Source organism: Aedes aegypti, chromosome 1, assembly GCF_002204515.2.
Source record: "Aedes aegypti strain LVP_AGWG chromosome 1, AaegL5.0 Primary Assembly, whole genome shotgun sequence".
Lineage (NCBI taxonomy): Eukaryota > Metazoa > Arthropoda > Insecta > Diptera > Culicidae > Aedes > Aedes aegypti.
In genome coordinates, this window is record NC_035107.1 from 111,935,190 (window position 1) to 111,947,992 (window position 12,803).

General features: G+C 39.9%; 1 protein-coding gene across 5 annotated transcripts in view; it reads right to left on the reverse strand.

The window, feature by feature from the left end:
• LOC5570700 (protein sidekick) overlaps positions 1-12,803 on the reverse strand; it is a 318,723-nt gene that overhangs the window by 17,141 nt on the left and 288,779 nt on the right. For 3 of the 5 annotated variants that reach the window (XM_021845453.1, XM_021845449.1, XM_021845439.1), the window contains exons 4-5: positions 8,289-8,465; positions 1,439-2,314 (exon numbers count right to left, since the gene is read on the reverse strand). In XM_021845453.1, the coding sequence (XP_021701145.1) occupies positions 1,439-2,314; positions 8,289-8,465 (1,053 nt within the window). Of the gene's footprint in view, positions 1-1,011; positions 1,300-1,438; positions 2,315-8,288; positions 8,466-12,803 lie in introns of all 5 variants that reach the window. The other 2 variants (XM_021845428.1, XM_021845419.1) reach the window with 1 other exon arrangement.

Consider the following 12,803-nt stretch of genomic DNA (forward strand, 5'->3'; position numbering starts at 1 on the left):
TGTCCAAAACGTGTTTAAAACGATTTTAAATAACTAAAAATGATATTTAGATCGACAATAAAAATGTGGGTATTAGAGGGTTAACAGTATATAGATAGATGATGGAGCATGCCCGGTGAACTCAACTATGGACCAAAGCACGAGTTCACGATTTTTACGGCACCGCTCAAACGTCAACGAGTGAACTCGTGTATTGGTCCATTTATTCAGCTTAACTTCATAAGTCTACTAGGCATATGTTGATTTAAAGTACATTAAAAATCAATGTTTTTGCTAGTAGATCTAAGGTCAGAAGTTCTTGGATTTTTCTGTTGTATTAATTTCAAGAGGTATATTTGGAACAGTTTTTGATAAAATATCTGCAGAAGAACTTGGAGTAATTCATAAACTGATTCTTAAAATATTTGAAGACGGGTTTCATCATCATCCTTCAATTTTCTCAGACGCTTTAATTTTCAACTTTTCATTGATGAAGTGTATGCAAATGTTGGCCCATATCTTTTTGCGCAATCAACAGATTCACGCCTCGGCATACATTTTTATGATTTGACTTACGATGCTGCTGTTATTGCAATCGCGGCTGTGATCAAATCTGCCAAAATTGTTAGCAACGCGGCCGGATGCTACCAGAAAATTCAAATTCGAAGTCGAAACCAATTGAAAAATCGAAACGAAACAACAGCGAAACATACCTAGGTATCTAATACAACGGGTTATTATGGGAGTTAATTGCATGCTGAAAGGGAGGTAGCTACATGGGATAAGGTGCTGGTCGATTACTACGAGGTGCCTAAGCTAAAGTGAGTATTCTTTTCTGTTGGCAGATTGATGATAAACGGTGATGTGGATATCTCACAAATCCTACGGTGGTGGTCGATGGTGCTCTAAAACTGTCTGGTGGTCGGTGTCAGGGTTGTAATTGCATAGTTTTAAGAGTGCACAGTTTGGAACTGTTTTTTGTTTGAGGGGGAAAACAACGAAAAAGATAAGATAGCAAGTCTCGAATCTTACGTCTAATGTCAAATGTAAATTCCTCGGCACGTGTTGAAGTGCTTGCGGTGGAGCCTGGCGCAGTCTTTTTGCGGCTTCGACCACCGTTTCCGTTCGAGGTCGTGATGGTAGATTTGTCGCCATTCGATGAGGTGTTATTGATGCTAACGGATGCGGAATCGGATGCTGAGGCAGAATTGCGCACCCTAATGATTCTCGGTTGGGCGAGACGTTTATTACGAACAAACTGATTGTAAAGGATCAAGTGCTTGAGCACGACGGTTGGGGTGGATGTACGGTTGGTGTTATCTGAGAGATGATTGTGGTTGATTGTTAGGTCCGATATTAGGGCGCAAGAACGATTGGTATTACACAATGCAGAGATGAATATTTTAGTAGGAAATATTAAAATTAAGTTAAAGCTTAAAATTTTCTAAAAAATACTTACTTTTGACTTTCAACCAGGTGTAGCTGGATTTTTCACCGGCTTCGTTGCTGGCCAGACACTGGAACATGGCCGAGTCTTCCATGCTGAGTTTCTTGATCACAAGGGAATGGTCGTCCAAGACCGTGTAACGATCCGTCGAAAGATCTAAGCCTTCCGCATTGCGAAACCACGTTACGTAAGGGACCGGTTCCCCAATGACGTCACACGGCAGGACCGTCTTCGAGCCGTAGTCACCCAAAGTCTCCGTACGGAAAGGGGTGAAGAACGATGGAGGTTCTTGAACCGTCACCGATGCAACCGAATGTACCGTCGGATATCCTCCGGTACGCATTTGAACCTGACAGGTATATTGGCCAGTATGTGTCAAATTCACATAAAGCAACGCCAATGTTCGATTCCAGGGATCCGTATGTGCGTACGATATCCCAGAGTTCTCGATGGGAATACCATCCTTCAACCATATCGTCTCTAGCTCGTGTAGAGGGCGCGCATTCGCTATGCACTCCAGCTGTACCGTTTGTTCTCCTCGGACCACCTTCATGCTTTTCGGTTCTACGATGATTTCCGGCGCTACCTCGCTGTACGAGTTACCCGTCACGTTTACCCGAATAAATGCGCTGATCTCTTCTTTTCCGATTTGTGTATTGATGGCACGTGCCCGATAGGATTTCATGTCGTTTTCATCCACGCTCAGGATAATCAGCTGGTTACTTGCTGTTGTGGCATACTTGATGTCGTAGTTGAGGGGTCCGTCTTCCGTTTGCCACGTAACCGATGGAGCCGGAACGGACTCTATCTTCGAGAGGTTCAATATCGCTGGATAGCCAGACTGTACGGAAACGACCTGCTCGGTTAGGTCGTCGAAGATTCCCATGTCTGCGTGATAAAAGAAAGAGCAGAAGTTTTTAAAATTTGTTAAAAGTAATGCAACTAAAAGATAGGGATTCCAACATAATTCTGAAACAAAAAAAGGCTGAAATCTGGACATTATTCTGAAAGGCTGAAAAGTTTCAATGTGAATGAAAACAAAAAAAAGGGAAAATGATATCCTAACGAACACCAAGTGAAGTAAAGGTTCACGTTCAGGCAAATGGTGATGTTTTCTAAGTTTATTTCAAGAACACATTTTATCATGTAGGAGTTTAACTACTGCAAAGTGCCCTAATTAAGCTATCTCAAATCATTTCAACGAAATTTTCAGAAATATTTTTTTTGCGTTTCGATACATGTAGGTACATGATGGAAAACCATCTCAGTTTTACAAAATTTCATTGCTGGGATTCCGGTGTTCTTCAAATCCCTAAAAACGATGGACGTTGTTCTTGAATCTTCCCTAAAAATAAGTTACAATTTTCAAAGTGGTTCGATCCAAGGTTCACGATTCAATGGGCTGACAAGAAACATCTCAGAGTTATACATTTTTAATACTGTAGTTAGAAATAGCGATGCTTTAATGAACAATTCTATTATTTTTTTTAATTATTATCAAAAGATACATTTTTATTCTGTTTTGAATCACATTTGCAGCATTTATCAACATTGTATCAATAGGTAGATATCAAATATTAGAAAAAGTTTTAACTGAAAATTGTGAACAAAATTCTTATGGATTTTGCATGAACAAGACAGAGGCACACACATCTTTAAGCTTCGATAAAGTTCCACGCTTACGAGCTTACGAACTTTCTGAATTTGTAAGGAGCAAGTGTTCCTAAATCACAGTTATTTTCATGATTTGATAAGCTGACCTAAGTTTATTATGTTCGTATACACAAAAAAGATTCACTTTTTAAAGTTTTCTATGCTCACATCGAATTCTCAATTTATCCATCAGAAATCTCCAGTCGCTTTTAGACAAAATATTTAGGGAGTATCATCTCGATATTGAAATTTTTTAAAATCTTATTTTAACGATCAAATTTAGAATATGATGTGAAAGGTTTTGGTGAAAAAAAATGTATGGAAACTTTTTTTGCACGGCCGTGTAAAAATATCCGTGCAAAAACAGAATCGAGTGTATATAGTTCAACAAATATTCCTTAAACTTGTACAAGGTCATATCAAATCATGAGTAGAACGACCCTTTGACCCTTTTGTGCGTAGGGCATGTTCTACCTGTCATACCCACTTCACGTGCCACTGTGTGTATGTGTGATGTTTGTGTGCATATGAATGTGCGTACATTTGTAAATCTGTATGATGGCATAACATATTGTTTAATGTATGAATTTTTGCAGATTATGTATATGTTCATTGTATTTGCGGACTACCTCATGGTATTACTTCAGGGGGCTGAGAGCTTGTTGATGCCTCTACGTCTTATCATCATCTCTTGCTCTTTTCGCTCTGGCTGCGAATTGTCTCTGCACGTCACTTACATTTTTGGGCCGGCCAAACTCCTAGGCCTTGTGAGACTTTTATGATAGATGCTCCTATGCTTGTTGGATCTCTGGACTCTACCGCTCTTCGGGCGGACCGGTTGAATGCTGAGGTCGATCTTGCGAATCCTGCTGAGACCTGACTTCCGGTACGCAAGAGCCCCGACGACCCAAAGCCAGCGGTTAGTCGTGATCGAAAGGTTTGGGATGAGCTGGTGGGTCTATCTTCCTTTCTCCGCACAGTCCCACTCGTGCTGCCACCTCACCATAGATCCGACTCTGACCATCTTTCGTATGTTTCTGATGTCTCTTCGTTGGTAGCACTCGATATCCTCCGCCAAAGTGATGCAAATGGGGATCATACAGGCTATAACGCATACAGTATCTGACAATATCGTTCTATATGCACTCGCAACTCGCACTGTCGTCTGCCGAAACTATCTATTCAACGGTTTGCGATTCCACTTTGTTTCTAGGGCCTTGCCTCAAGCGGGACTCTATACCTCAGTATCGATGACGGGACATTAGCTAGCAGACGCCTCATACTGCTGCTTGGACCGCTCAAGTTTGGCATGATTCTTCCTATTGTTTCATTGCCTTCTCGGCATGCGTGATCAATGTGGCTGTTAAAATTCTGGCGTTCGTCGATCATTACTCTTAGGTGCTTCAATACGCGCTTTGTTGTAATCACATATCTCCATCACATGACCTCCATCTGCTGAACCGCCTTGTAGTTGCTGACTAGCAGCACCTCTGTTTTATGGTGATCTATCTGTGACTCCGCTCATCCAGCTCTTGCGTCAATTGTTTCCATTACCGACATCTTCAATTCTTGCAGCGTCTCGCCCATACCGTGGGTGACACATTATCCGTAAAACCAACAATCTCACCTTCCTGGGAAGCCGCAGTGTCAGGATTCCATCATACATCCCGTTCCAAAGAGTTGGACCGAGAATGGAACATTGAGAGACGCCAGATGTCACTTTGCATTAAGAGGAAAATAACCATCATCGTTTTACAATTTTTCAAAACCAGTTTTTTTTGCTCAAAATTGAAGCAATGTCCTTGAAAATCTATCATTGCATTACACTCGCAATCTGTAATGCAATGATAGATTTCCATGGGGATTTCCCTTAATTTGAACGAAAAACTGGTTTTCAATTTTCGATGATTGCTGATGATTGAATGATGGATTCTTGAGCCTTAACTTCTGTCGTTCACTTGTTTCGTACACCAGGATTCTGCTCTGGAAGTAGCTTTTCAGGATCGCGCACAGATAGTCTTCAGGATCGCGTCACTGCATTCTGTGCAGTGCTGTGCAGTGCTCCCAGATGGCGCTGTTGTACGCGTTTTTCACATCTATCGTGACCACGGCGCGGTATCGTTCTCACCTTCGTTTCTGCTTCGACGCATTCTTAGCATACTCGAGTATTTTTCGAATTGCGTCTACCATCGACAGTCCTTTGCGGAATCCAAACTGCATTTTCGACAATCGGTGCTCACTCTCCGAACACTTCATCAGCCTGTTGAGGATGATTCTTTCTAGGAGTTTCCGAGCGTAACCAGCAGCTAAATGGGCGTTAACGAAGGTGGATCTCCTAGTGCCTTCCCTGGCTGACACACTCCCTAAAAATCAATTGATTTTACGTCTTTTGGATGCACATAAAAGAAACGAGCCAAATGACCTAAATTTGTGTTGAATGTTAAATGCGTTAGTGTCTGATTCGGAAAAAAGTCGATCACGGTGCCATCGTTTTCGTGTCGTTTAACGTGTAAAATTAAATTTTTGGTTCAATACATCTTCAAAAACACGTTTTTATGTCGTTCCATCACTTACATCATGTGTCATTCAGTCACAACTTGAATTACATCTGCAATAATTTTCATTATTTTTAAGAGTGTAGGCAGCAGTACTAGCTTCAGGATTTTCCATATTCGTGGAAAGTTACCTTCGTCAAGACACTTCTGCAACACCTTCCTGAATATGTCTGGATATGCCAGGATGGCAGCTTTTAGCGCCACGTTCGGTATTCCATATGGACAAGGCTTTCTTCGATTTAAGGTGTTTCGGCACTTCTACAAGCTCGTCGTTAGACACTTGCCGGTCCTCGGTGATTGCTTCTGCGTCTTCCCCGTACGGCGTTGGTGGCCAGGGTTTTGGATCGTGCTTCGGGAAGAAATCCTTCCACAATCACCTTCAGCTTATCAGGGCACATCTCAGCTTGAAGGGCTCTCGATCTTGGCCATAACAACTCGATACGCATTACCTCACGGATTGGTTTCTGCATCTCGGCAAAGTTCCTTGTAGCAACTGGATTTACTAAGCTGGATGTTCCGTTTGAGTAAGGTCCTAGCATCTCGAAAAGCCGTCCAGATCCATGCAAACAAGTGCAATATCCGGACATAAAGCCATCACTTATGCCTTTTCTCCCATCGATTGAGCCCTGCTCTCCTGAATAGCCAAACTATCAATTGTAGGATTCTCCTTCAACTCAAAGAGCATCTCACCTTTTGGGTACGTCTGGCTCTGACCACGTTTTCGTCCGTTAACATCGGGTCTTCCATGACGCACTTGAGAAGCGCTGCGAACGTCGTAGCATCGTTAGCCTTGCCGAATACGGCGTCCCTCTTCGGCGGAATCTTCCGAGTTGGAAGCTTTTTTTTTCTTCTTCTGCTCCATTTTTTGTACCTCCGTCCGCTTCTGCTGATTATTGTTTTCTCCTTTTAGCTAACGACTTTTCTCCACTCATTCTTCCATTGAGTGGCGTTCATACTTCCAGTGTCTCACATCTGTCTTGGAGCGGTGTCCCTAGCATCCTGTCGCCTCTGCTTCTTGGATATACCTGGTCTGCCATCTCCTGACGAAATTCTGTCTCCCTTTGAAGTCATGAAAACTGTTGAAGCTTTTCACCGCCGATGTGGCCTTTCGGATCCTTACAATCATGAGTTTTATCTCCTTGTGGACTTGGTTTTTATTGTCCACGTATTTGTTGAGTTCCTCAGCAAGGCACATCGCCACTACTACCATGGTTCTGCGTCTTCTGTAGTTACTGCTATAGCTGTTCCTGTTGCTATTGTTGCAACTGATGCGACTGGTTCTTCTACTGCTGTCATCGTTGGTGGTGACCTCAGTAAGGTGTCGGGAAAGGTAGGCGCGTCACGCGAAGCGAAAATCTTTTGGAGTTTGACATTTCATCATCATATATATAAAATCCCAGAGTTGTCTGTCTGTCAGTAACGCTTTGAAATGTTTCACCGAAATGTTTCATTGAGCGGTACAAGCACTACAACAGCAGAATATTCCATTATTAATTAGAATTAATATCACTTTTCTTTCTATTTAGTAGAATATTCTGGAACTTTTAAAATATTTTGCAGCAGAAGAAACTCTACAACAGCATTTAAAGATGTAATAATTTGATTGGAACTTTGCAACAGCATTGAATCAACATGCTTGAACAAGTATAGTTAGAGCATAAATTAAGGCGATTTTCTTAAAAGGTAACAAGGGTACACAAGGGAAAATTGGAACGGGTGGGGTAAGATAAAATGCAAAATTTTGAATTTTTATTTGTTTTAATTTTCAAAGTGCAAATTTTACCTTGCTAAATTAATTTTAGCTTCCAAATTTTGTCGGAACGTGGCTAGCCACGTTGGGTTAGCTAGTTAATAATAATTTCTATTCCTTCCCATGCAATTTTCGCTTCTCTTCGCATGACGCGTCTACCCTGGCCGACACCTAAACCACTTCTTGCGAACGGATTCACCACATTCACATTCAAACCGCTATCCCTACCTGCGATAAGTGAGCGTTTGATTTTTGACGTAGTGTGTCGTGACATACACTATTTTCCATTTTATTATTTTTTATTTAATTTGATAAATGTATTTTCTTGAATGGGTATGTGATTTTTTTGTATATGTATGTGTGTGTTTGTATGTCATTACGATACATAGATTATTTTTTATTATCACACATACACGCATGCACATATACAAACACAAATATTTAAGAACGTATACATACAAATTGCCTTTGTACGCGCCATAAGCTCTTTTGTACTTTTACTTTTACTGTGCGTCGCGTGTTTGTGCTGTCTCGTTCACTCTCACGAGTAACTTGAAAACAAGGCGCACAGTAAAAGTCAAACGTTTTATAGCATGCATGGGCTCATGAGCCTTAAGCAGTTAATTGATCCTACAAATGACCATTTTAGGATCCCCGGGACGCCTTAAATTTATAATAAACTGGATAATTTGTATCTCAAAATCTGTGTCAAGCTTAGGGGAACGCAAATTAGTGAACTATTATGTTCGATCTAATGTTGATTTCGGGCTAGTGGAGTTGACACAAACTAGAATTACAAAGATTTCAATGCATTTCAGCCTTTTGAGATATTAACCTTATGTGTTTCAGCTTTTCGTGGGAAACCAGGGAATTATCCGCCAACGAAGACAGCATTCATACTTACATGCCACAACAACGTCGATCTTCTCGCTGAAAATCGTTCCGGCGTCGTTCTTCGCCAGGCACTGATACGACCCGGCATCCTCCCGAGTTGTACTTTGAATCTTCAGGTACTGACTAGTGTCGAAGTCTCCCACTGGAATGCCATTCTTCAGCCACCGATACATGGGCTGTGGGTAACCTGCGGACGAGAGAAATAATAGCAAAAGTTATGGCTTACGGTTTGACTTTCAGTTCACCTGGATGACATTCAAAATTCAAACATCTATCATCTGGAAACGATCGACTAAGGACGAATAAATTGTGAAAGTTGTCTTCAACGTACCCCAGGTTATCGCATTTGCACGTAACTATTGGTCAAACAACTCTAGCGCAAACATTTCTTCCAAACTGTAACCGAAAATACATCAGTTTACATAACGATAGAATTTTTAATCATAATTCCCTTTCACACACCTGTGCAAGGCGTTGCCTCTAGATTGAGCATAAAATATTCATCCCCAATATATTTTCCCATCGGGTTGCTGCTCCTGGATGATTAAGGGGATAGTCCAAACTCCAAATGCAGCACTTCGAAAGTTGGTATAGTCGGTCCATTCCATTCCACATGTTGCGTGTCATTCCAGATAATCATCGGTTTCCCTCGAACACGAACAGCAACAAAACCACCTCCACCAGAACTATTAAGGTGATTATAAAACGAAGCCAACCTTTGAATTTTCAAGTGCCCAAGACTGGGGAAACTGACAACAATTCGCGTTGAAAATCAATCAAATTATTTGCTTGCTGGTGGTGACCAATGGGATACATTTTCAACTCGAAGCGCTGTTCGGTTCACAAGTCTTGTGCTCTTAAAAATTTGAGGTGTGGCTTCGTTATATTATCACCTTAAGCAACAGACACTTTGTAACAGCCAAAAAGGCATCCAGGTTTGGGCCACCGCCAGCCACAAACCGGCGGAATTTAATTATAATCTTCCTGTGTTGAATTGGGGTTTTGAGCGGAGGATTGTAATTTTTATCCAGAGAAACGAAGGGAAACCGGCGAGAAACTAACTAGAAAGGTGAAAAATCGTGCTTTTTAGCCCAAACGATTCAGTATGGGCGTCAGGACTTAAAAATGGATGGCTTCTTAAGTAGTTTGCTTCGGTTGCCACGGTCAAGGTCGTTCACTTTCGAAATATTTTCAGAGAGAATATTAAAATTGGACTAGAATGTACAATAGAGAAAAACTGATGAATACAGTTGATTATATTTTCTATTTGTCTTTTTTGATTGAGATTAATATATGGATAAAACATCATTTTAATCAACTTTACTGAATACCGTAATGCGGAGTAACATTGATCAGTGTTCTGCATGTTCCTGAAAACTTCATTCGTTGCTGCCAATGTTGTACATTTAAATTTTTAAAACATATATTGACACTCAAAGCTTGCATGGATACATTGTATTCTTGTTTTTCAATTTCTTTATTATCATCATTTCAAACGTTCCATGAATTTCTTATATCTAGGTGTTCTGTATTAGAAAACACTATCATCCTAATATGTTAAAACTAAATTAAGCTTTTACTGACATTTTGTTAAAACAAATTACATTTCATTTGCCGTAGCAGTTCAGAATTTTCAGTTGATTTTACCTGATTATAAGAGTAAAAAATGTTTTGAATTAAATTAACCTAATTTAACTTCAATATATAACGCATTAATCGTGACACTAGAGGATTGCGACGATTTTTGTCTAAATATCGAAAAAACAAGAGCCTGCTTCTCAGCTTAGTGTTCTTATGAGCACTTCCACCGTTCTTAACTGAGAGCTTTCTTTGCCAACGTAGCCATTTCCGCATTCGTATATCGTTTGGCAGGTACGATGATACTCTCTATGCCCAGGGAAGTCAAGGAAATTTCCATTACGAAAAGATCCTGGACAACCCGGAAATCGAACCCAGACACCTTCAGCATGGCTTTGCTTTGTAGCCGCGGACTCTAACCATTCGGCTAAGGAAGACCCCTATCGAAATCTCATATACTTGTTACATTTGGCTTTAAAGGCATCAATGTGATTTTTCAAAGTTAAAGTTTTATTTAATTACAGTCAATCCATCATATCAAATAGTGTTTGAAGTAAATTTAAAAGATTATTCCTACAGTCAGTGACATAAGTTAGTAACCAAATGCTGTTTTTCCATACAAAATGCCCAAGTTTGGTGATTGATCGCAGCAAGCTGTGCGCGCGGGCGGCTGCGTTTTGAATTCGCAGTCACGTTTTGTTTCGTTTTCGCGATTTCAAATTCGGCTGGTGTAATATGGAAACGGCTGGGGGTGCTATGCCACCTATCGATAATTGTGAAAAGAGAAATAGCTTTGTGAAGTGATAATAGTGAATATAGTCAAAACATATAAGCCTTAGAATATATTACGTTTGTCAGCGTGTCACGATCGATTGTCAGGAAGTGCGTTCCTCGCTCCTACAGGGCGAGCAAAAAAGTCAGCTGTGTTAATCGTGTTCATAGTGAGGTGAACATAATATGGCGATGGAATTAATTACAATAAAAACTGGTGAGATCGTTCTGAACTATACAACTTTTAAAACCACTAGATACGTGCCAGGGTCGAAAATCTAATTTTCGATTCGGGAAGTGTGAACTCATTTTAGATATCCATTTGATATCTGGGTGTTTTCATGCGGGGCTTGCTGTGATGAAAATGACCTCAGAATGTGTGTGTATGAACAGCCATTCTTGAAATGGGTCGTTGGAATTGCAGTAGAGCTATCACCTTTCATCTCCAGGGCTAAAATTTTCTGCATCTATAAAGACATAAATGTGTGTTAATAAATAGCTGCAAACAAATTTCTTCCATAAAAGCACTGCCGGTCAGTGGGAGGTGGATTGTACAAACACACACACACACACACAAAATGCCCAAGTTTGGTGTGATGTATCTCAGCTTCTGGTACTCCGAATTGGCTGAAATTTGGATGACGAACTACAAATAACTTGAAATTTTTCCTGTAAGGGAATTATTACATAACAGTCATTTTACATGGAGTTTCAGAGGGTTGTTCAAAGACAAAAGTAAGTAACCGCGAGACTTTTTAATTTAATTCGAAAACGGTAGAGTAAAGTGGGGCAACAGTTCGAGTGGGGAAAGTGTTTCTTTTTAAGATTTCTAGCTCAATTCAAAACAAAACTTATAAATGTCATGGTGGTTCGAATGCTATTCCAGTAAGAGACTTTCACTCCAAATATCATAAAAATCGATTGAGATTTGAAAAAGTTATGACTATTTGTTGTTTTTCGACGTGAATATTGTAATTTTTGGTCAAACTTTCATTGCATGGAACTAATTGAAGATAAAATCTTTTTCAATATATTATGTAAGGGCGTTTCTAGGCCTATCATAAGGATGCTTGAAGGTGTATAAGTTTTTTCATAAATGCTTGGAAACAGTTTTTGGCCCATAGTGGGGCAAAAGTTCGACCCATATATAAACTTACGGAAAATTTGCAAATTGCCTAAAATACACATATTATCTTGAAATTTTGTTAAATTACACTGATCGTGCGAAAAATGTCACCAACATTTTACATTTCCACTTAGTTTTGCGAAAAACTGCTGTTTTTGAGTATATTACAATTAATCCTGTTTTGGGCAATTTTTTGAAGTAAATTTAGTGTGTATTTTCGGCAAACTTAAGTTTATGGCTTGTGTTAAGTATGCCTGTCATAAAAGGATCGATATTTCGTGTTTAAGCCAGTGAACTTTTGCCCCACACTAGATTCGAACTCTTGCCCCACCGGTGGGGCAAAAGTTCGTTTAAGACAATCATTTTTGAAACTGTTATAACTAAAAATGGGTAATTATTTTGACACAAGTTTGTTCAGCAAAATTATAGCCAATATGTTGAAGGTTTACTGTATGGTATTTGTTTTGTTTCAACTGCTATTGTTTTCTAGGAAACTTTGATTATATCACTAAGGTCGAACTTTTGCCCCACCTTACTCTAAGTCGTGGAAAGTTGGTGTGTTCTGCAAATTTGTGTAACTTCTGAAATTGAACAACTTTGTGGAACAGACCAACAACCCACAACTTACCGTTTAATAATTAAATTAAAAAGTTTCTCGGTTACTTACTTACTTTGAACAACCCACTAAAACTGTATTTAAAATGACTGCAATGTAATAATTCCCTTACAGGAAAAAAATCAAGTTATTTGTAGTTCGTCATCCAAATTTCAGCCAATTCGGATTTGGGGGGGGGGGTGGTGACAAGGGGGCCCTCCGAAAAGTGAAAAAACTTTAATCACAATTCAATGCATTATCATAAAGTTGTAAGTTCATTTGTTGTAAGTTCAGTTGTAAGCAGGCTTCTTCCTTGCTCTTGACTTATCCTCTTTCTCCCCCTTTTAATGATCAACTACAAAAGAGAAGCGATTTTACCCACACACAAAGTGAGCGTACGAGCTCTGCGGGATGAAGAGTTCACACGTTTGTGTTTTGTTATTTTCATTCCCACA